The 23,638-nt window shown below is 41.7% G+C and overlaps 1 protein-coding gene across 1 annotated transcript in view; it reads left to right on the forward strand.

Moving 5' to 3' along the window:
• Positions 1-19,372, forward strand: part of KDM1A (lysine demethylase 1A) — a 40,168-nt gene extending 20,796 nt beyond the window's left edge. The window contains exons 9-20 of the mRNA XM_086479179.1: positions 1,384-1,478; positions 2,567-2,709; positions 3,244-3,334; positions 5,052-5,186; positions 6,455-6,528; positions 7,227-7,338; positions 7,727-7,859; positions 8,570-8,757; positions 9,205-9,319; positions 13,859-13,986; positions 17,752-17,898; positions 19,019-19,372. Coding sequence (XP_086335305.1) covers positions 1,384-1,478; positions 2,567-2,709; positions 3,244-3,334; positions 5,052-5,186; positions 6,455-6,528; positions 7,227-7,338; positions 7,727-7,859; positions 8,570-8,757; positions 9,205-9,319; positions 13,859-13,986; positions 17,752-17,898; positions 19,019-19,204 — 1,547 coding nt within the window. The 3' untranslated portion in view covers positions 19,205-19,372. The remainder of the gene's footprint in view (positions 1-1,383; positions 1,479-2,566; positions 2,710-3,243; positions 3,335-5,051; positions 5,187-6,454; positions 6,529-7,226; positions 7,339-7,726; positions 7,860-8,569; positions 8,758-9,204; positions 9,320-13,858; positions 13,987-17,751; positions 17,899-19,018) is intronic.
• Positions 19,373-23,638: the final 4,266 nt, after the last annotated feature.

Genomic DNA, 23,638 nt, shown 5'->3' on the forward strand with positions numbered 1-23,638 from the left:
CATCAGTTATCGATACTGGTTACTCTGCTAAGAAGATGGGCAGGTGTTTAGTGTGGAATACCCTTCAGTAATGCAGTGAAATGACACAATATTATAATAAAACCTAACTGAGTTTTACTGACTGCCAAAACTTGGTGTCTGTCTTATGGTTAGTCTTTATTAAATTGCATACAGAAACTACTTCCAGACAAGTTGCACAGTCCTGGTAAAAACAGATTTAAGGTTACCTAGTGGAAGACTGTAGTATTTTTATATTTAATTCATTGTGGGTGTTGCCTTTCCAAAAGAATCCACCCTTTGCCTTGATTGAGGCAGCATATGTTGTGGAGAAAGAAAGATTCCTGTAGTGAAGGAGATGGTTTGAAGGGCATCCTTCCTGCTTCTGAGTCTGGAAGAGAGGTGAGGAGGGAAGACTGCTGAAGGGGTTGAACTTGTGGTTCAGGAAGGTGAAAGGCTGAAGTTATGGAAACTTTTCTGGTTTTGTTAGTGAACTGTGGCTGAACTAAAATTTTTAGTAGGTTGCTGAACTTGAACTTTGTTCTGCTTGTTCGGTCACGTCTCTAAAGAGACAGGAAGGTATTAGGGTGGCCGAACTTCCCCCTCCATTTTGAACTAAGGCTCTGGGTTTGATTTGATTTGCAGAATCAGAGAACATTGAAAAGCTAGGTTTGAAAAACTTTTCTCAAAGTTAATTTTGTGGAGGAAGCCTATGTCGCCTCTCCTCTATGACATTTTCCATTTGTGTCTGTTCTTTTCCCTTTCTCTGCTGTACTTACGGAGAGGCTTTGATGTTTAATGATTCTGGATGCTTAAAGTTGATGGTTTTTGCCTTTCTCCAGTTTTCTACATGGAATCTCATAGATTGTTTTCTAGTCTGTTTAGTTACACATCTTCCAGGTACAGTTGGTGTATGTGGTTCCTGTTCATGGATTGTATTCACCAGTGTCACTTGTTGGAGTTCCGCTGTGTTTTTAGGGACTGAATTCTTTGAGTTCCTTCTCCATGTCACCACACTTTTAAAAGTTCCTGAAGGGACTGTGCAGCTGTGGGAGCTTTCCTTGGCTTTTCAAGCATTCTGCTCACAAACACTTTGAAGCTGTGTTTATAGGTTTAAACTCTCAATCATACTAAGGTTGCTGCCACCCTAGGACTCTGCTTTTATAATCAGCCCTTTTAACATACTGTCCTTTAAGTGTTGGTGAGCATTTCTTTTTTCCATGACCTTGTTGCAAGAATTGTGAAGAGTAGACCTTTGGCAGTTACACTACTTTGCTGGAATGCATTTTGCTCTGGAGTTGGTGTGTTTAGTCTCTGTGGAATTTTTATTTAATTGCAGACAGGCTTTGCTGGAGTGCTCTGTTAACTCTACAAAATGTTTTCCAGGAGGAAATCCCATGGCTGTGGTCAGCAAACAAGTGAATATGGAATTGGCGAAGATAAAACAAAAATGCCCACTTTATGAAGCAAATGGACAAGCTGTAAGTCTGATACTGTTTTCATGAACCTTTTAAAAAGAAATAGTATCTCAAGTGTATTTGTTACCAGGCTATTGGTCTAGCAGGAGATAGCTTCCAGGAGGAGGGAATAATGAAAGTGTGTGTCCGTTTTTAGGCAGTGTAGTAATATTCTAGTGTATCTGCACCAATTCTTCTAAAACCTGCTCTTCCCATATGAGCTTTTCACTTCGAATTTTGGAGGTTTTGTGGAAGCTGAGTTCCTGTTTGTTCTTCCCAGATTCACTACTGGTTTTCCTTAGGCAGTTGTCTGTCTCACTCCTCTTTCAAACAGTTGTCTGCTGTGCTGGCACTCTGGGCTTTGGTTGCTGTTGCTGCTACTTCTTTTCCCTGAAATAAGCTCGTTCTGGCTGTTCTGCTTATCTGTTGCTTTTTAAAGAATTGGCTAACCAATGCCAGCTGGTTGAATGCAAGCAACAGTTCAGCAATAATGTTCTAGAGCTGGGATTCACAAACTTAATTAGCTTTATTTCTTACTGCTGTGGTGTCAGGGAGTGCTGTTAGAAATAGAAATGGTAGATCCTAGGTTAGTGCTGAATCTCACGCATGTAATGGCCAGAAGTGTTCCTGCCTCCTGAATGTTAAAACTTGGTACTAAGAGTACGTTCTGAAAGAAGACAGATGAGGATACTGGGTTGTCTTGCTAGAGCCCTGAAAAAAGCGATCCTTGGCACAAACCCATTGTAGCCTGGTACCTGCAGCTTTTCTTACTGCACGTGAGTGAATAGGTGTTAAAATAAACTCGAGGAAAGCACTGTAGACAGTCCTAGCAGTCAGTCTGTGATACCTTTTTTTGAGCACTGCTCTAAGAATTTATCTGCACCCTGCCTTTCTTATTCTTCTGATTTGGGGAATGGTAGCATTTTGAATTAGTTATGAGGTGTTGTGAATTTAGACTGCACTAGAGAAATCTGTGTCATTGCCCTGATTTCTTTTAAAATTTTCTCTGTACTACTCGAATGTCTTGTCTCTGAGGCTTTGAGCTTTGGTGACCTATATTTTTTCTTTATGAATAGCTTATTAAGAAGAAAGTTTGTTCTTTTGACTCCTAGGTTCCAAAAGAGAAAGATGAAATGGTGGAGCAAGAATTCAATCGTCTGCTGGAAGCCACGTCTTATCTCAGTCATCAGCTGGATTTCAATGTTCTCAATAATAAGCCTGTCTCCCTAGGTCAGGCTCTGGAGGTTGTCATACAGTAAGTGACTTTTTTCTTTGTGGTAGACTTTCCTATTTTGTGGAGGATTTTACAAAAGATACTGGAAAAATTGTGGTGCTCCTAAGGTAAGCATTACCCACTGAATACAACTGTTTGGTCTCTGCCGAGTTCTCGTTTGTGTACGCATTTCTTGTTTATGTATGTGCCAAAGATGGTTAAAGGAGCAAACATCTTTTCTTGAGAACTTCCTGAAAATCCCTGCCACAGTAATTGATCGTGGATAATTTACTCAGTATGAATTGGTGTACCTACAGCCTGCTTACGCTGCTTGAAAGCTAATGGCATTTGTAATATTAGGTAGTAATAGTAGGTAACTTCACACTTGCATTTTAGCTAGTCAGATATCCCTTATTTACAGAAACTTGTGTTAATTTTCTAATTGCTGTACAAATATTTACTAAAATATCCAATGACGTACTTTTATTGTATTATGCTAATTAGATTGTGATAATGAGTTTTCATAATAACACAATGATTTTATGCTGAACTGGCTGAAGTTCTTATCTTTTCCAGATTGCAGGAGAAGCATGTGAAGGATGAGCAGATTGAACACTGGAAAAAAATTGTGAAAACACAGGAGGAATTGAAAGATCTTCTTAACAAGGTCAGATGATGACATTTAGAACAAGGGAATATCATTGTGTTCCTCAGAAAGTAGCAAAATACACAAAAACTCCCATGAAGAAATCTCATAAAGTTGTCATTAACACTGCTCTTAAATGTATGTATTCATTTAAGACTTGCCTAGAAGCACTGTTGTGACAAAGGAGTCCCCATTTTTGAGGAGGAGCACATAAGTGATTAGGCAGAAGACTGTAAAACAAATATGGGAAGAAGAATGGGAGAGGACTGTCATGGTTTAAGCCCAGCTGGCAACTAAGCTGCTCACTCACTCCTCCCCACCAGTGGGATGAGGAGGAGAAAATACAACCAAAGGCTCATGGGTCGAGACAAGGACAGGGAGGGATCACTCACTAATTATGGTCACGGGCAAAACAGATGCAACTTGGGAAAAAAAAAATTAATTTGTTACAAATCAAGTCAGAGTAGGATAATGAGAAATTAAACCCAAATCTTGAAAACACCTTCCCCTCACTTCTCCCTTCTTCCCAGGCTCAACTTTACTCAAAATTTTGTCTCCCCTCCCCCCACAAGCAGTGCAGGGGGACAGGGAATGGCGTTGCAGTCTGTTCATTGCAGGTTGGCAGGTTGTCTCTGCCGCTCCTTCCTCCTCAGAGGAGGACTCCTCACACTCTTCTGCTCCAGCGTGGGGTCCCTCCCACAGGAGACAGTCCTCCATGAACTTCTCCGACATGAGTCCTTCCCAGGGGCTGCAGTTCTTCACAGACTGCTCCAGTGTGGGTCCCTTCCATGGGGTGCAGCCCTTCAGGACGAGGCTGCTTCAGCGCAGGCTTCCCATGGGGTCACGGCTTCTTCAGGCACAGCCACCTGCTCCAGCATGGGGTCCTCCATGGGATGCAGGTGGATATCTGCTCCACCATGAGGCTCCACGGGCTGCAGGGGGTCAGCCTGCCATCTCACCATGGGCTGCAGGGGAATCTCTGCTCCAGCACACCTCCCCTCTCATTCTCCACTGACCTGGGTGTCCACATAGCTGTTTTTCTCACATCACACTCCTCCATCCGCTGCAGGTTTTTCCACGTTTTGTGGTTTTTTTCCCTTCTTAAATATGTTACCACAGAGGCGCTACCACCATTGCCGATTGGCTTGGTCTTGGCCAGAGGTGGATCTGACTTGGAGCCAGGGAATCTTCTAGCAGCTTCTCACAGGTGCCACCCCTGTAGCCCCTCCCCTGCTCCCGAAACCACTCCCCACAAATGCAGTACAAGGACAGACCTGACAGTGTTGTGTCATAGCTTCCTTTAGAGATGTTGACAGTGATTGAGGCTATAGGGTGGTCATTTTAAGATATTTACTTTCTTTCCCACAAATCTGATTTGTAGTGTAGAAACAGTGTTTTAGGCCTACTTGTTTGTGGTAGATGACATCTTTACTGCTCCGTGGAAGTTTCTCAAATTAAAAATGTCAGAGGACAGCTCTCCTATCCTAAGTTATTTGCAACATATTTTATAAGAAATTGGTGATGTTGGGTTTAAGCCATGTTGATTTGGGCTTGGTGATATTTATTGTGGTTTCTTGGAGGTAGAATCGCATATAAGTGACATCTGCCAAACCCAGGAAACGTGGCATAGTTTGAGATGAATAATCCATTTTACACAGTAACTTCCACAAAATCTACTTTCCCTCATCTTTTTTTTTCTTCCTTTCCTTTCTCCCTTTTCCTAATCCACCTGAAAAAGATGGTGAATTTAAAAGAGAAGATTAAAGAGCTTCATCAACAGTATAAGGAAGCATCAGAAGTGAAGCCACCTCGTGATATTACAGCAGAGTTCCTTGTGAAAAGCAAACACAGGGATCTGACTGCGCTTTGCAAGGTAAAGGGTGACGTATGTACAACACGTAAGTCAGTGGTTTCTGAGGACTTAAGCAGCCAGATAAAATGAGGCAACATAAATATTTCCACATCTCTCACTCCGATCCAGCACTCTCAAGAGAATGTGATTGATGGTGACTCTGGGTTGTAATACTGGTAACGGGCTGCATTAAGTACCTTTAGGTACTGATCTTTCATGGCTCATGATGAAGAGTATTAACATGTTGAAGGCTCAGTTTTCGGTAGCAGTCTGTGGTGGCTCACGTCAGGCAGCTTTTAATGTTTTGAAGGCTAAATTTTAGGTCATACTTGGTCTTTAGGACTGCTGGGTCTGAAAATAGTCTGGAATAAAATCTGCATCTGAAGAGAGATGCTCTTTCTCCAAGATAAAAAAGGCAATTTCCTGAATAAAAGACTTCTTTCTATCCAAAGATGATTATTTACAGAGCTCTTATCTTGACAAGCAGAGTTTGTCCCTGCCTCTGTGTGTGTCTTGATGTAGAAATATGCCTTAAAAAGGAAACCTTAAAAACTGTTCTTTCTACAATAGTGAAGGACACCTTGCTAATCCAGGCAAGATAGAAAGAAGGATCATTTTTCAGCTACTTCTTCAACAGAAGATATGTACCTTTATTTGGAAGCTCAGTGTTTTTGTGTGTACATAAGCAGTAGCACTTTATAATGAACAGCTTTGTGCTCTTGTCGCTATTATTGGACACTCCAAAGTATTCTGCCTTGAAGGAAAACGACTGTTGCCTTTATACCTAATTCTACGAATGTTTTTTAAAATAATAAAAACCCCCAAACCTCTGAAAGAAGCTTGAATTACATCATGGTTTTGCCTTTTGCATGACCACTTCTGCTTTGGAAATCTCTATGTTTGGTATTAACTATAGCCTTCTAAGAGAAAGCAGAATAGAAATAACATTTTATGCAATATGAAAAAGCCCTCAGTACCATAGGAACCTTTAAAACACCAGGACTGTAACAGACGTTCCTTTTCTTCAGATCTGAGTGTTTAAATTCCTGAAATACTAGCATAGCAATCTTTTCTGCTGTGTGGCGTAGATGTCTGTATATCTGAACAGCAGAAGGGCAAAATATGCTGGATTAAATGTTCAAAAAAATAAAGAACTTGATTCAGATCCCACTAAAACCATGATTCTTCCACTGATTTCTCTTGAGATTAGGTCTAGTCTGATGCTACACGATGTCTTTAAGTCCTTTTACATGTAAACGGATTTTAAAGTTAGCTTTTAATCTTATTAGGAGTATGATGAATTGGCAGAAGCACAAGGAAAGCTGGAGGAGAAGTTACAAGAACTTGAAGCCAATCCACCAAGGTAAAGATACAAACTAAAACTAAATACTCAGGAAAGCAGGTTTTTTTTTACTACTTTTCACTGAGTTTCAAAAATGCTATGGTATGCTGTCTTTTAATTATGGTAACTCAGGCGGTTAGGAAGGTGGAAACACGAAGTTTGAGCTCACTCAGCTTTAGAGTGCATCTTTCTCATTTTTAGATGTGACTCAGACAGAAGTGGTTCTTGGCTAGGGTGCATTTGAGTAGAAATCCTTCCTGCAACCAGTGCCTGATCTCAGGAAGCTCTGAGATTTGAAATGGCCATTGATAATGATAGCATACCAGTCCTGCTTATTTTGGCAGAATATCATTACTCTGTGCTTTGTGTGATTACTCTAGGTTTTTAGTCATCATCTTTATATAGGCTACTTAAGCCATTATTTATGTAACTTTTATTTCTAAAATTAAGTTTCCAGCTTCGCTTAGAATATTTTACATGAACTCTATTTTGAAAATGTGGATTTGCTGGGTTTTGATACTCAGCTTTCATGAAAGAGGTCCAAATGTTTGAAAGAGAATCTACTTGCGTTCTTTTTAATGTTTTTTTTTTTTATTTCTCCACTAAGGAGGGTCTCAAACAAAAAAGATTGTGAATAGATTTTTCAAAAGCAATGCATTTCCAACATCCTACTCTAGCAAACTGAATGTCTTTGTATAATGTTTGTGGTTTTTTTCTAGTGATGTTTATCTGTCGTCAAGAGACAGGCAAATACTTGACTGGCATTTTGCAAACCTGGAATTTGCTAATGCTACACCCTTATCTACGCTTTCACTGAAGCACTGGGACCAGGTAGCTAATTACTGTATTAATGCAGCAATACACCAAAAGGTTAAGCTATATTTGTTTTATTCTCCTGGAAGCTTCTCTATGTAAACAGGTTCTAAACACTTAAGTGCTACCTGATCTTATGCAGATACTGAGCTCTTACATGATTATTATTTGCTGATGGAATTCCAAACAGCTTTTTGTTAGTGCCAAAGCAATCTCTAATAATACTGTCTACTGGAAATTCCTGTGCTTACTACTTGACTAATAAACTGAGAGGCTTTCAAAGTTATTTGACTCTTTGGAAAAAAGTTTTTGAAAAAACATTGCCATTGTGTAGAGTTGCTGATTATCTTCTATTGAGTTACGTGATTTCATATAAATGCTTGCTTTTTATGCGTCTTCATTTTAGGATGATGACTTTGAATTCACAGGCAGTCACTTGACTGTGAGGAATGGATATTCCTGCGTGCCTGTGGCCTTGGCAGAAGGGTTGGATATTAAATTAAACACAGCGGTTCGACAGGTTCGCTATACGGCATCAGGTGAATGAAACCACCTCCTCTGGAAAACTGCTCTGAGGGAGTAAGACCATAGAAATGAGATTTCAGTGCTTCTGGAAGCAGATGTGAAGGCTGATCTTGTAAAAAAAACCTCCCACTATACATTTTGGGTTAGATAAACAGACACATTTCTTATTGTGATTAGTTTTGTAGGAAGCTGTTACAGATTTATTAACCTTTAATAGTTTTGCTTGTTTCTGTGGCTGGTCTGACACCATCCTTTTGAGTTACGTTTACTGATTCTCCCATTTCTTTGCTTCGTGATTGAAGAAGCATTTAGAGTAAGAGGTCTTGGACTGCTGAAGACTTGGTGCCACAGGATCTGGTATTAGGAGTATAAATGGATGTAATATGGACTCAAACAAATGGAGGGAAAATATCTTTTTGTTCTTCGAAACATTGGGCTTGTGAAACTGTCAACGGGAGAGCAACTCTCTACTTGCCGTTTATTTATGCATATATTTAAATATCATTTACTGGTCTAGATGGACCTTTAGGCTTGTCCCAGTGTGGCCATTCTCAGATGCTGTGTAAATCACACTTTCTGGAATTGAGCTATGTGGCCAGGAACACCCATTTGCCTACAAGTTAAGTAATTGTTAGTGTAAGCTGTCTCTATAAACAAAATGTTTTCTGATGTTTTCTCTTGCCTCCTGACCTATTGAATGATTGTATTTCTCTCCCCTTTCCAGGCTGTGAAGTGATAGCTGTCAATACACGATCTACTAGCCAGACTTTCATTTACAAATGTGATGCTGTGCTGTGTACTCTTCCCTTGGGAGTACTGAAACAGCAGCCTCCAGCAGTACAGTTTGTTCCACCTCTTCCTGAGTGGAAAACTTCTGCAGTGCAGCGTATGGGATTTGGCAACCTTAACAAGGTGACTCGGTCATTGAGGGAACTGCAGTAGCCCGGGGGCTGCAGTAGGTGGAATCTCAAATGTACCTGGAATATGTGTGGTGGATGAGAGGAAGAACGTTTTTTCCACTGCTGTTTTGCTAGATTTTGGTGCTGAAAATTATCTAAAGAACTGTAAGGACCTCTTCTCTATTTCCCACACAATTTTTAAATAGTTAAATGTCAAAAGTAGGTAGACTCAGTATGTCTGCTGTAGCTTGTTAACCAGCAAATTTGTAAACTATGAGAGGATACTAGCCTATGGAAGGCGGTATAGGTATACACCTGTTGGGTATTATGTATATGCAGTATATATTCACTAGATTTTCCTTTCTTGACCTTTCCAGTGATAAACATCAATGAGTGTAATTGTCTTTATTTTTATTTTTTCTGTGTACTTCTCCTAACTCTTGATTATTTTTGTTTCTAGGTTGTGTTGTGTTTTGATCGTGTCTTTTGGGATCCGAGTGTCAATTTGTTTGGTCATGTTGGTAGCACTACTGCAAGCCGAGGAGAACTCTTCCTGTTTTGGAACCTGTACAAAGGTAGCTGTGGTACATGTCTACTTTTGACAATGTCTTATTTGTGTAGTTTCAGACCTAGAAAAGAGCACTTTTTAAGATGCTGTTAGTGTTCACATATGGATATGATAAGGAGATAGGATTTTTAGGAAGCCAAATGGAAGCAGAGAGCACCACTGACTTGCAAACAATTCTGTAATAAATCAGGGCAGAACGTAGACAAGTGTGGGTTGACTAATGCTGAACTCCAGGCTATGTTTGTTAAATTGCACTGCTACCTATCTACTGTAACACTTGTATTTTTATAGGCTACTTTATTGCCTTGCACCTTGGTGAAGTTGTCCTGTGACTTAGTGTTATTGTGGTTGTTTCTGTTAAGCATCTATTTAGTTGCCACTGGCATTCTGAAAAAAAAAAACTTTTTTGATTTTTTTTTTTTTTTAATCTTAACTTTTAATTTTTTTTTTAAATTAAGAAAGCAACAAAAACCCATGCATTTATAGCACTTCAGAAATAAAGCAAATAATGTGTTTGCTGAAGAGACATGTTGTCTTAAGTACCTGCTTTGTCAGGAGGATGTGTTGAGTTCTCCAAGAAAAAGGTAATTTGTGTCTGCAGCATTTCTGAATTAAAAGCTGTTTCTTAGTTTGTGAGTCTCTTTGAAATTGAGTTTCTCTCTGGCCACTTGGAACATTGTTTGAACTCTTCCCCTCTTTCACTAAGCTTCTCATGCAAATGGGGCTGGTATCCAATTTAGTCTTAGTTTTGAAAACCTCAGCTTCCTGGATGTTTTTCAAGCTGAACTGACAGTTTGAAGCCAGAACTCTTTCATGCAGCTGTCTGTCTAATCTGGGATGATTTGATAACTGTAGATGAGGCCCTCTCATCAGCGACCTCAAGTCCTTTCTGGTACGGGTGACTTTGCTGGCCAGGGTTTCAAGCTTAAGTATCTAGGAACTAACCAAGATACATTTTGTTTGGTTTTGGGTTTTTGTTTGTTTGTTTGTTTGTTTGTTGTTTTTTTTTTCCCAGAGGTAAGGCATGCTGTTGACTTGTGTGTTCTCTTATGTGGCCGAGTGCAGAACTCAATGCTTGTAGGTTGTCCCGCTTCTATTTCTTAGGGGGGTGCAGTCCAGGCTTTACAGAGTATGGAACCCTCAGATTTCAGTGGAGCAGACTAGAGGCTTTGTGACAGTTCCCTTCCTCTTGCTCAGCGTTACCATTCCAGCTGCATGAGCTGCAGGCCCATCCATATGGTTAAGGTGCATGTGCCTTGGAGCAGTGGCAAGCTGTGGTGTGTCTGCTGTACCGAATACTTGACTTTGTTTTCCGTTTTGAGCGGCAAAGTTGCTATGACTGTAGACCATGGATCTCAGACTGCCAGAGAATATTAGAACTCCTCTTTAGAAAATGCTGATATGGGCAAAAGATATTGCTCTGCTTATTTCTGCAGCTGGACTTTGCCATTAGGAGTTTTGTTTTGTCTGCAGCTGGTGTCTGCCACAAGAGGTTGAGAGAAGGTATTTTCAGTAAGCCCGCTGGTTTTGTCCATTGCCATTTATCATACTAAAAACAAAGGTGTATATACAGCGAGCGCTACTAAATGAGTTATTTTTCTTGCAGATGACTTTTTTGAAGTACCAGTGGGGTTTCTTCCACTCTATCATGGGCAGGCCAGGTTTTTTCTTTAGCTGGAGAAAAGAGCTGCGCAAGGAGGGCGCTTTCTAGGGTATTTAATTGTTAAAATGTTTGATAAGATTTGACTGGAGAAATACAAGTAATGAACCTTGGATAAAAAGGGTGTTTGTGTGTCTGCTTTTGTGGCTTTAAGATGGTTCTATTACGTATTTAACAAGTAGTGTTGGGGTTTTGGTTTAGATGAGAAGACCGTCTCACATACAAAGGTTTCGCTGCTAGATGCAAAACCTTCCTTCTCATGAAAATGGGCAGAGCCCATAGAGGTAAAATAGAAATGCAGTAAAATCCTATGCTAAAGCATGAGTTAGATGGCTGAAATAAAATAATCCATTACCGTGTCTTATGGATAGTTAGGTGGCAGTTGACTTGATTACACTGTGAAATGTTAAAGTAGACCTGACTGAACCTGTGAAGCTGTTATTTATTTCTGTCATACTTTTTATTTCTGCAGCCATAGCATTTTGGGCAGGGACTGTTTAAGCTGCACAGATTGGAGAACAATTATTAATCCAGAAACAGAAAAAACTGCAAGTATCACAGCACATGCTGTATTAGCTCCGTGGAAGTTCTTTAAAGGTCTTGTGCTGGCAGAGGCCAACTGGTCTCTGAGAAGTGTTTAAAGATAAGTGGGTGAACAGAGTGAAGCTCGGATGTGAAGAGACTGCATGTGTTTGTACTGCTGTTGGGTGAGCTGTTGTGGCTCAGACAGGAGTCCTCCCAGTAGTTTAAGTCTAGTTCAGGTAATGACTGCTGAGAAAACCTGTAGCCTCAGGAACGCTGTGTGTGTCCCAGAGCAGCTGGCCTGTGCTGTTGGTGCCTCCTGCTCTGCCGTGCTGTTGGATCATTGTCACGGCCGTGTAGACACAGTTTAAGATGGAGAGACTCCATCAGCACAGGGCAGAGGAACTCCTGGCAGAAATGCTCCTTTTTTTCTGGAAGTCCAGTGAAATTTCAGTCCCTGGTTTTCTTGCCTGGCTCTTCTGTTTTTCCTAGGGACACAATGAAAAAGATAAGGCCCTTGCTCTGTCATAGTTTTGTAAAGGCTTTTGGTATCAAGGCTCAGTAAACATCACTGCCTCAAGGAGAGAATTTTTTGTGGAGCAGTGACACATGCTTGTCACACAGGGAGCTTTTCTGAGCAGCACTTTGGTATTTGCGTAGCAAAATAGTCACTGTTCTGCTACAGCTTTCTGTTACAGTTCTGAATTAATCCAGGTGACTGAATAGCAACATTTACAGGTCTGGGTAAATGCTTAACAAACAGGGTTTCATGTCTGGGAAGGCAGGATTTCCATAAAAATGTTTGGGGTTATCTGAACACAAGTTTTCATGAACAAATTCACTGGAAGCTGCTTTTTGAGTATGTAGTTCTTCCATCAAGAGAAAAATATGTTGACTGAATAATCGCTGAAAAGTTCAGGGATCTCATTGTGTTGAGAATGGCAAACTAGGAAAAACCTTGTGGCTGAAATGACAAAAGAAAATTCCCAATGTCTGTGGATGATAGGAAACCAGTTTTTTGTACTTCACTTGTTTGAAAGACTAGGCTTAATCTTTCAGAAAATGGAGTTTAACTGGAGGAGGAATCCTGTATCTTTTTTCTCTAATAGATTGCTTGTAGTCCCAGAGGTCCTGTGTATTGAAATGTCTTAATTGTATCTTGAGTAGTGTAATTAGCTTTGTAGTGATAAAAGCCTTACTAGTTCTTCAGAATTTCGAAGACTTTTGCTCTTAACCAGAATGTATTATTGGGTCTTCCATTCTGCATATCACAACTGAACTTCAGCCAGTTTTATTTACAGAGCACTGACTTCATGGGAATGTATACCAGGAGATCTCCGTTTATACCAGGATACGAGGAATTCGCTAATCATTTTGGAAACCTGTTCAAAAGTTTAAGCCAATTTTTAACAAGGACTTTATTTCACGTTTCAATATGCTTGACATCTGTTTCTAGCTGTAGTATTTCCTTTGCTAAATTTAGGAGTTCATAAATATCTCCAGGAGGAGAAAGATCAAATGAGAGCATTTTCATTAAGTAACCGTACTCAGGTCTGAGTCACTTCTTGTAAATGCGTATTTCTTGCCATTGGGTTATTTTGGTAGCTCTTCAATACTTGCCTAAGATTTTCCTTGAATTTGTGACTACGAAAAATATATGCTTAGTCTTACCATAGCTGGTCAGAGGTAAAATGACCTCATCTATTTGTATATCCTGTAATCACATTAACACTCTTCAGCACAGCATCACGTGGGCAGCTGAGTTATTTGATACCTGTCCGTTTGCCTTCTGAATTCTTCTCAGAATTGCTGCTTTTCTGGATACTGTTCTACTGTTCGTAGTTTCCACTCCGTTGAGATTATTTCACGTGAATGTGCATTGGTAATGAAGAAATCTGGATACTTTGTATGAGCGAAGTGCTTATACAGGTAGCTTAACCGCTATGCTGATGTTAATTGTACTTAAATTAGGTTGTTTGGAAGGTATTGCGTTCCCTTAAATTTAGCACGGATGACTGTTAAATCCCAGTGGAAATTCCTATGTCAAACAAGTGATGCCTTCACTAAGGAAAATCTTTCGTCTTGTCTGCATGCTGTACTTCCTAATGTGTGTATTTAATTTTTAATACATTAGTTCTCTTGGTAATTCTATCCATAGCATATATTAATTATTTTTCCTTTTGGTAATTTGACATGATGGCGGAGGATTTAGGACTACTTCTCTTGGGTTCATTTTGTTTTTTAACGTCATGACTTAGCTGCAGATCCATGCCTGTTCAAGTCCAACTTGATGATCAATAAAATGTTCCATTTCAATAATTAAATTGTTTTTTCTCTCTCCTCCTCCCTCACCGCTGCCTCCAGCACCAATTTTGTTGGCCTTGGTAGCAGGAGAAGCAGCAGGGATCATGGAAAATATCAGTGATGATGTCATTGTTGGACGGTGCCTTGCCATCCTCAAAGGCATATTTGGTAGCAGCGCTGTGCCACAGGTTAGTACAGACAGCGTGTTTGGGTAACTTCTCTGCGTTTCAGAATGTCCTACAGTTCTCAGTAGCCTGGATGCAGTAGTGAGCTTGTTTGTATACGTACCACCTTCTGGTTGTTCAGGGTTTTTTTGGAGGAGGCACTATTTGTGGATTTGGGTTTTGGGGGGGGGGGTGTGGGTGGTTTGGGTTTGGTTTTTTTGGTTCTTTTTGGGTTTTGGTGGTGGTTGGGTTTGGGTTTTTTTTTTTGGAGAAGATTGTTTTAGACTGAGTAAGACTAGCTTTTCCAGAGTGTCGAATAATTTAGTTAATTTTCTACCTTTTACATTTCTGGGGTTACAGCAGAGCTATCCATGGCTGGTGACAGCGCTGCTTAGATACTCCCTGCCGTGTTCTGCACCTTCTGTAAAGTACTGTAGAGCTCCTGACCAGTAAACTCCACAAAGAAACTGGTTTGGCTGGAAAATAGCTGAAGGGAGAGGAAGGGAGTAAAGGCAATCTTTCATCTGGATCAGTTCCCTGTGTAGCTAGCCAATGGTTATTTAGGCACAATAAGTGTAAAAGGAATCATAAGTGAAGAGGGAGTTTAGAAAATATTTATATATTACTCAAAAAAAAAAAAAAAAAGGCAAAAAAAAAGCTTGTGTACTTTCATTGGTTTGAAAAGTCTTACACGTGTTCAACCTACAATGTGTGTGACTCAGCTGAACACTTTGTCTGTTTTTCTAACAGGCCGTGTGGAATAATTTCTTACAAATGTGGCACTGGATGTAAATAAATAGCTCTCCTCTGCCGGGATTTTCTGTGTAGTGAAGTAGTAGAAAAAAAATCCATGGTCGCTGTAATGTACCAGTCCTGTCTGCGCACTTGACCAGGTGTAAATTGGACTGTATACTTGCTTGGTATTTCATGTGAGGAATAGATTCATTTTGTTTTCTTTATTGTGGAATAATTGTAGAGCTCTCTTTGAACACGGCTTTATCATCCCTAGTGTTTTACTGCTTTATAGATGATGTATAGATCCTCACAGCTGACTGTAAGCATGGATTTTTAGTTAATGAGTGGATCTTATATTTTGGAAATGCTCAATCAGTTGGATTTTACATCTTAGGCTGGAGAACACAAGAGAGGGAAACCCCAGGCTTGCCTTTCTGATAAATCCACAGTTCTTCCTGTGAACTTTTGGAAGCAGTTTCACTTCCTAATGAGATCTCTGTCTGAGAGGAGCTTTGAAACTCTTCTGTCTACAATTGCTGTAGAAATCACTCTAGAGTGAACCAAGAGTGAACTTTGTATCTGTCCAAAACAGAGAAGCAGAGGAGTTAAACAAAAGCAACACTTCACTGGAACGTGAGCCATCCTCATCGTTCCTGCGCTGCTGCTTGTTACTGTCGTATTTTCTTTCTGGTTTGGTTTTCATTTCCTGAAGATAGGTATAACCCCTTTTTCCCCTGCCGTTCTTCAACACATGGAAACTTTTTCAACCTTGCTGTGCAGCTAACCTCTGTAAGCTTCCTATCCTCTGTAGAGTACAATTCCAGTTTTGTACCACTTCCATTGTGGTACATGTTTTACCCTCTAACCATCCTTCTCCCTGTTCACAGGAAATCCTAATAACACTGTTTGCTTTGTCAGGATGAAAATAAAAGTTGGCTCGTACCTGTACGTGGGTGTGTGGGCACATGAACACCGCGGTTGCTGTTTGGACTGGTGCAGAGTCAGTGTTGGGGAGCCAGTACTTCTATATTCTGCTCTACAATTGTGTCTGTCAGCCATACCTTCAAAACTACCTCAGTGAACTAAAATTTTTCTGGCTTTATTCCCTCTTAGACTGCAATGCTTCATGTGATTACTAGAGAGGATTAAATTTATTAAATGCCTCGAAGTTTTCTTTGTCAGATGTGCGTGTGATAGCATACAGTGCCATCACAGTGGTCTTCATCCAGCAAGGAGGGAAATGTGAGATTACTTTTTCTCAAGCAGCAGTCGATATATGAGAGCTGGTTCATCACTCAGTTTCCTACCTTTTGCATAAAAAAATGGTGAAAATTGTGGTGAGGAATTTTCTCACTTAAGTCATTAGACTGTATTGGGAAATGTGGTCTCTGATCCCCAGTGCTTTCTTAGACCTTGGAACATGGGCCCAGTCCTCTGTGGCCTTTCCACAAACTCAGCAGAAGGCATCAAATGCAGTCCAGCTGAGGCCAGCCTTGGAGAGATCACCTCAGATTTGTTGGTGTTGCAGTCCAGGAGACTTGCCTTCCCTTGACCATCTAAAGAACCTGAAGGTGCACAAGTCCATGGGACCTGATGAGATGCATCCGTGGGTCCTGAGGGAAACTGGCGGATGAAGGGGCTGAGCCGCCGCCCATCATATTTGAGGAGTCATGGCAGTCTGGTCAAGTTCCCGCTGACTGGAAAAGGGGAAACATAACCTCCATATTTAAAAAGGGGAAAAAAAAGTAGACGTGGGGAATTACAGGAACAGTCAATGTCACCTCTGTGACCATCAAGGTCATGGGGCGGATATCCTCCTGGCAACTCTGCTAGGCCCCATGGAAAGTAAGGAGGTACTGGTGACAGCCAGCATGGCTTCACTAAGGGCGAATTGTGCCTGACAAGTCTGGTGGCCTTGTATGATGGGGTTACAGCATTGGTGGGTAAGGGAAGAGCAACTGATGTCATCTACTTGCTCAAAGTAGGCAGTGTCCCATGCAACATCTTTGTCTTTAAACTGGAGAGATGTGGATTTGATGGATGGACCACTCGGTGGATCAGGAATTGGCTGGATGGTCACACCCAGGGTCTCAGTCAACAGCTCAGTGTCGGAGTGGAGACCAGTGAGAGTGGCATTCTTCAAGAGTTGGCGGGGGCTTGGAACGAGATGATCTTTAAGGTCCCTTCCAACCCAAACCATTCTGTGATTCTGTGATGTGGTATGGGGCCTGCTGGACTGATTTCTGCATGACACCCTCACTAGATAGAGCCTCTTTCTCTTCATTTGTGGGAAGGTCTGTTCAAGTAGAAGCAATTCCATGAGATATCTTCGTGCCCAAGGAGAGGAGATGAGATTCCTGTCTTGATGTTTGCGTTTCTATAGCGTGTAATTCCTGTTAAAACTCAGTTACACATTTGGACAGAGTCTGAGCTGGTTTAAGTTTCACACCCGTTGCTTTTCAGTGTTATGTCTGCAAGGTTATGAAGATTTCCTGTTTTCTCTAGACTGCTGTTATGCCCTGGAGGGATACTGGATTGAGTCCCAGTGATGCTCTTCAGTGGAATATGTTTCATCATGACCATTACGTTGGCAAACCAGATGGATTGGAGAAATATAGGTGTTTATGCAGGTGACCTTTGTGCAGTCATTTTCCCAGATGAGTTACAGACCTTTTATAGGCCTATATCATAGTCAAATCACAAGAGGCATTCAGATGAGCTGTGGGTGAAAGAAAGTAAAGGAGTAGGAAGTGTGCATTGTCATTTTGCTCATAGTAGGAGAAGAAACAGAGCAAACAGAAGTACACAGTGCGCATGCACAGCTGGCTGCGTCTGAGTGCAGAAGCTACGTGCCATAGGTTCTGGTAATATATTGGAAAGAATTAAGGTATTGCCACCGACGACAAGTTATTTACAAGTAGGTGTTACCGTGGAATATAAACTTGGAGTTCCACCATTAACATTAGCCTAAGTGCTTTGTGTCTTTTATTCCTACAATGTACATATTTTGTGTTTTGCACCATGTCAACAACTGAATTTTCTGTGTTGTCTCAGCCGAAAGAGACTGTGGTGTCCCGCTGGCGGGCCGACCCGTGGGCCCGGGGATCGTACTCCTATGTAGCAGCTGGATCTTCTGGAAATGACTACGATTTGATGGCTCAGCCAATCACTCCAGGGCCAGCCATTCCAGGTGCTCCGCAGGTGAGAGATGTCTCAATTCTTCTTAGAAAAACCTCAAAACAGGATGATTGTTCTAAGTCACTTGCATGCACATCCTGACACAAGTTTAGGTAACTTGCATCTTCTCATGAATCATTAGAACCTGTTAAAAATTCAGCTTTCCATCCATGAATTCTGCCTTCCCAGATTTGGTGTCATTTGTTTACTAGAAAACAGAGTATTCTGTTCAGAAAGTCAATTTGGTGAACAGAGCATTATAATATTATACATTTATTGTGTTTCATACTCCATATTTATGTTGTCCATCACCATATTTAAGTAAGTTGTAGCGATTGGAAGGAGGGTGAAGGCCAGAGCGTGGTGAACAGGAATCAAAAGGTGGCTCCCAAAGCGGGAGCGAACACAATGAAGGCTTAAGTCATCTCCAGTTCACGTGGAGAGGAATCTTTTGCAAGCAGTAGCCATTCTGAAAGCACTGGCAGAGAAGGATGCATGGCTTTGGCTTTATTTAGGTTCTTTATCTAGTGATACAAGTCATTAATAAACATTGCTATGGATAAAATGATTCTCTGCAGAGTATAAAATATGAAATTTGTTCTCCTGCTTTTATGACACAGTCAATAGTTGGTTTAGGTCTCAGTTGCAAAAGAAACTGCTAATTTAAGTGAATTGCTCAAGATTTGTTTCCTAGAGTTCACATCCCAGGATCAGAAACCGTCATTCTTCTTGAGCGTTTTTAACAGTTTGGTGCAGAGTTGTAGACGGAACGTTCAAATGCTTTGTCAGTATACAGCTGGGGACGTTCATCTCCCCTGCTTATCTGGTTCTGAAAGTATTGTTTTTCAAGTACAGCTTTATTATCTTTGTACCAAAGCAAAGATATTGGCAAGTTTTTCCTCATATCACAGTTGTTACAAACATGAAACCTCCTGTGAAATGAAAGGTGTATATAAAGATTTTCCTGGTAATTTGTAGGACAAGTTAAAATATTTTTAATACAGACCAATTTATATGCACCACCTTCATGTTAACGGAGGCTTTGGTGTGATCAGAGGGCTTTTAACGTTCTTCTTAAAGTAGCTGCTGCAGCATCTGAAACAACATGAACAAGCCCTAACAGTGTTCTCTGTTCCCCCTCCAGCCCATTCCTCGCCTGTTTTTTGCAGGAGAACATACCATTCGCAACTACCCTGCAACCGTTCATGGCGCTTTGCTGAGCGGACTGAGAGAAGCCGGTCGCATTGCAGACCAGTTTCTTGGGGCCATGTACACTTTGCCTCGCCAGCCTACGCCTGGAGCCCCCCCACAACAAGCCACCAGCATGTAAGAAAACCAGAAGGTGTCAGAAGAGGAGTGACAAGACCACAGGGCTGCTGTTGTGGACTCTTTGGGATGAAGATATTCGTGTAGTCTGTAACAGTGTCTGCTGAAAGGACTCAGCCAGGAGTTACTGTATAATACTTGCATTAGAATGGCCTTACAAAAACTTCCCCAACCTTTGGCTTGGCATCCTTTTCTAAAATCTCTTGCAGCTATTTGACGTGTCAGCGTATAGAGAATCCTTTACTACCAAGCTGGTCAGGAACTTTTTTGACTCTGCAGATACTTTTTGAAAGTCAAGCTTATAGCTGGAGGTTTTTTAGGTTTTTTTTTTCTACCTATACGCGTATTTACAACTTGGTAATTGCACAAGGCCCTCTTGTGCAAAACCTCTAGAAGCTGGTTGCTACGAACAGTAACTTAGTGTAGAACTTATGTAAACTTCTTTGGGGTTGTTTTTTATTGTTTTGTTTTGAAGAACAGTATTTGTTGACCAATTCTATCCTTATGTGGCATTTGAGGATTTGGTGCAGCTGTTTCCCTATCAGTAAAAGCAAATCATGGTCCTCCAGGATGGCCCATTGGCTGCTACACCGTGCGCATCCTGTTTTAGAAAGAAAGTTGGTATTACTAGGAGTGAGCTAGGCGTACTGTTTCATTAAATACTTTCAACAAAAGAAATCCTCAGAATTGGATATTTGTAAGGTAAAAACTAGAGAAAGTATTCGTATTTGTTTACATAGAACCAGAGTTGCCTAGACAGTAAGTTAGCTGAAGAACCTAATCACTGCAGATAGACACTCTGTGTACCTATTGATTTCATTTCTGCTAGGCTGCAGCTGCCATTATTATGCTTCTGAAAATCACTTGCATTTGGCTGCTTTTCCAAATATTTTCCTTCTTATTAATTCAGCACATAGGGCCTTCCTTTCATTGCACAGAGCAGTCTTACTTAAACATTTATGTCCTTTTTCCCTCTCCTCCTTTCCCCATTTAGCATTAGACTTCTCCTACTTCTTCCAGCTTCTCTCATTCTCTTCTTCCTACACTTTATTTCTGTGTCATCTAACCATGGTCTCTGTTCACATCGTTTTTTCTGCTTCTCAGTTTTTCTGTTCTCACTCTATGACCCCATGTCTGTTCATGTGCTGTCTGTCCCAGCTTCCTTCTGTCCTTGCACCTTCTGTTCTGCTGGAGGACCGGTGCCTCCTCTTGTTCCATGCTCCTCCCTCTACAGTGACATTGCCCACACTTCTTTCCTGAAGTAAATACACAACAACTGTGCAGCCCCTGCTTGTTTATAACTGTATTGTCTTTGACCACAGACTCTCCATCCTCTAGCATCGTTGCTTCTACTGTTTTCTTCTGTCTCCTTCTTAGTATGGAGATCATTCTTCCTCCTGACTATTCTCTATTTAATCTTCTGGTTGCCTTCCCATTAGATATTGACGTCTGTGAGGGTGTTGTCTCCACAGACAGTCCTTCTGACAAGCTGAGAGAAAGCAGGGGACTCTGATGTGGCAGGGGTGATAGTCTGTGAGGGGGCACAGACTTGAGGTGTCGAGGACTAAGCCCGTTTGAAGTGGCTGGATACGGTACTGTGGGGGATCTGCTATCCCGAACCTCTGTCTAAATTAGCGCTGCCTTCCCTGTATCTCTTAACTCGTGAATGTTGTTGCTGCTTGAGCCCTTTATTGAAAGGGGTGCTCCTCAGCAGCACTGCTCATCCTTGCTTTGCCTTCCAGGGGACAAGACGGACTTTGTGGTGGTTGGTCAGAAAACTGCCACTGGAGTAGGGCAGGAATTGGAAGTCCAGCAGGGCATGGAGGAGGGGTGTCCAGGGGGTGGCTGAAAGTACAGAGGGAGAGATTTGAGACTCAGGACTCCCTGCCCTGTGTTCAGGTAAAAGCCTGTCAGCACCACTACGCAGAGAAATCCTGTTCCAGGGTGAGAGGGGTGATAGGCCTTTAAAATCCACCAAAAGCTGATCTAGTCTCTTGGCTAGTCTGACTGAAGACGGGAAAAAGATCTGAGAATTGGGGTGCTGTGTTCCATAACCAGGCTTCCAGCCTCTACGGGGCTCCGTATTTGTGGGGTGGGTTGCTGTCGGGGTTAGTGATGGCGCTGTCTGTTGCCATGAGGACTTGTTGCCATCATCCCACTTGCTCTAGCAAAGTGTCCTAAACTCAGAGAAGCACTTCTGGCCTGCTGGAAAATAAAATAGTTCTCAACTTAACATAGCCAAATGGTGTCTTTTCCAGGCAAATATCGAGCCACTTCTGCATCAGCCTGTTAATGATATCTTCAGCTGCTTTATTCTGCTTTATGTTTGTTCTGACTGCGAGTCAGCAGGTTATTCAGCAGGCTAATTCTGCCAAACAACCTGCAGTAATGTGTCAGAGACATTCAAATGTAAACAAACTGCCTTTCGCACATTGCCGTTGGTTTGACTGAGTGGGGCTAATCTTCCACCTGACGACCAGGCTGTCCTGGTTTTCTTTTTCAAAAAGACATCTGAAAACTACTCTAGGTCTACTGTCCTACTCTTGATCTACTCTAGGTGGTCCTGCTCTGGCAGGGGGGTTGGACTAGATGATCTTTTGAGGTCCCTTCCAACCCCTGACATTCTGTGATTCTGTGAACTATGATGACCACTGAAATAAGAAGGTGGAGATGAAGCCCTGACAGTTCCCACCTCTTTTGAAGGTGTGCAAGGAGTCTGGGTGTTAGCTGATGGTGGTGATGGGCATGAGTAAAGGAATTGGGAATGCCAGGAGGAGACAAGGAGGCCCTGTGACTTGATGTAGCCTGTTAGTTGCCTTCAGAGCCTTCACTGGAAGATGAAGACAATGATCTGTGGCTTACTGCACCCTGACCTCTCCATGATGTCTGAGGACTCTGGACCTAATCCTCAGCCAGTCTGTGCTAACAAGCCCTAGTAGGTATTAGAGAGTGAACAGCTCCGTTCTTTCAGCTCTTCCTGGTGAAACTTCAGGTGTTTGTCCTGGAGCAGGATGGTCTCGCGCTCTTTGCAGCACTACCAGTGTGTGATATTCCTCGAGCAGGTACTCTCCCAGCAGTTAGCAGCTCTTGCCCTGCTGCATCTGTCATCCCAGGAGTGCCTTCTGCTGTGCCTCAAATGGTGGCTCTGAGTCCAGACTATCGATGTGTGTGTTCAGGAGCATATTGGTCTGTGCTGCCTGTGCCAGCATCTGCTAGGTGGACCTTAGGTCTGGCCCGAACAACTTGTCCCCTTTCAGTGCTGCCTGTGCAGTCTTCCTACCAGTGTGACCTACTGAGGAGGAGATGGCATCGTAACTAAATGGGTTATCAGCTCCTCTTCATCTCAGCATCCTTCATCGTGGTGTAGCCGCTCTTCCCCTTGCTGCGGTTTGCTTGCCCTAACTTCCCTGTAGAGGTTGCCTGATCTGTTTCAGCAGATCATGGATGACCTGGATCACAGATTTGAGGCTGCTGGGAGCAGTCACAAAACCTTGTGATCAACTGTGGTTGCACCCTCTGTAGCGTACCTTTCCACCTGTTCTTGGGGACTTGCTGCTTCTTTCTCCACGTCATGGGTAGGTGAATTGCATTTCTGATAAAAAAAACTGATTGGTGCCCATTTTGGAAAGAAAAACGTTCTTCCCTAGTTGGACCTCCCTTTCTGTACTGAAGATGAAGGACCACAGTAATCTGCCATGGAGTTCTGAATCCTGAGTGAGTGCATGTGTTCGCTAGTTAGATTGTGATTTTGGAGGGGAGGAGTCTGCAGGAAGATTTGCCTTTCTCTGTTCTCCAGATGCCTGTGTTTTTGTCAGGTGCTAGCGCCTACTTAGCAATAAACTACTGTTAGCTCAGGGTCTTTGCGTCCCGTCTCTGTATGGAATTGATAATATTTGCAATGGTCTTTCTTACCTTTAGTGGAAATTAATGGCAAACCGTGGGTTCTCCCTGTTGTGTTATCATAGTATTGACTGGATCATAAATCTAGAGGAACAACTTCACTGGGGTGCTTCAGTTTCTTTTTTTTGTCATGAACATTTTCATCTGGGTCTCTTGCTATATTTCTAAAAGAGTTCAACTGAGGGTGTTGTGGTCAACAAGATGCTCAGAGTTCATCTTCCAGTCCTAAAGTCGTGAAGAGTGGCTCCATAAATGGAGGTGACTAAACTATTTATTTGTAGACTTAAGATTTTTTTTTTTTTTTTTTTTTTAAAAGGTGATAGTAATTCCATGAGTTACTTTTCCCAAAAACGTTTACCAGAAGAGAATTAGATGCTGGCTGGTTTTCAAGTTTGCAGCTTTTACCAATTTTTTTTTGCAATTTCCAATGTATCTAATTTCTGAAGGTACATTTTTTTTGTTTATTTGGCAGGAATATTGAAACTTATAGGAAATGCTTACACTGACATTCTTCACACAGATATTACAGAACTGTTGG

The sequence above is a fragment of the Leptosomus discolor genome, chromosome Z (assembly GCF_034619465.1).
Source record: "Leptosomus discolor isolate bLepDis1 chromosome Z, bLepDis1.hap2, whole genome shotgun sequence".
NCBI classification, from domain to species: domain Eukaryota; kingdom Metazoa; phylum Chordata; class Aves; order Leptosomiformes; family Leptosomidae; genus Leptosomus; species Leptosomus discolor.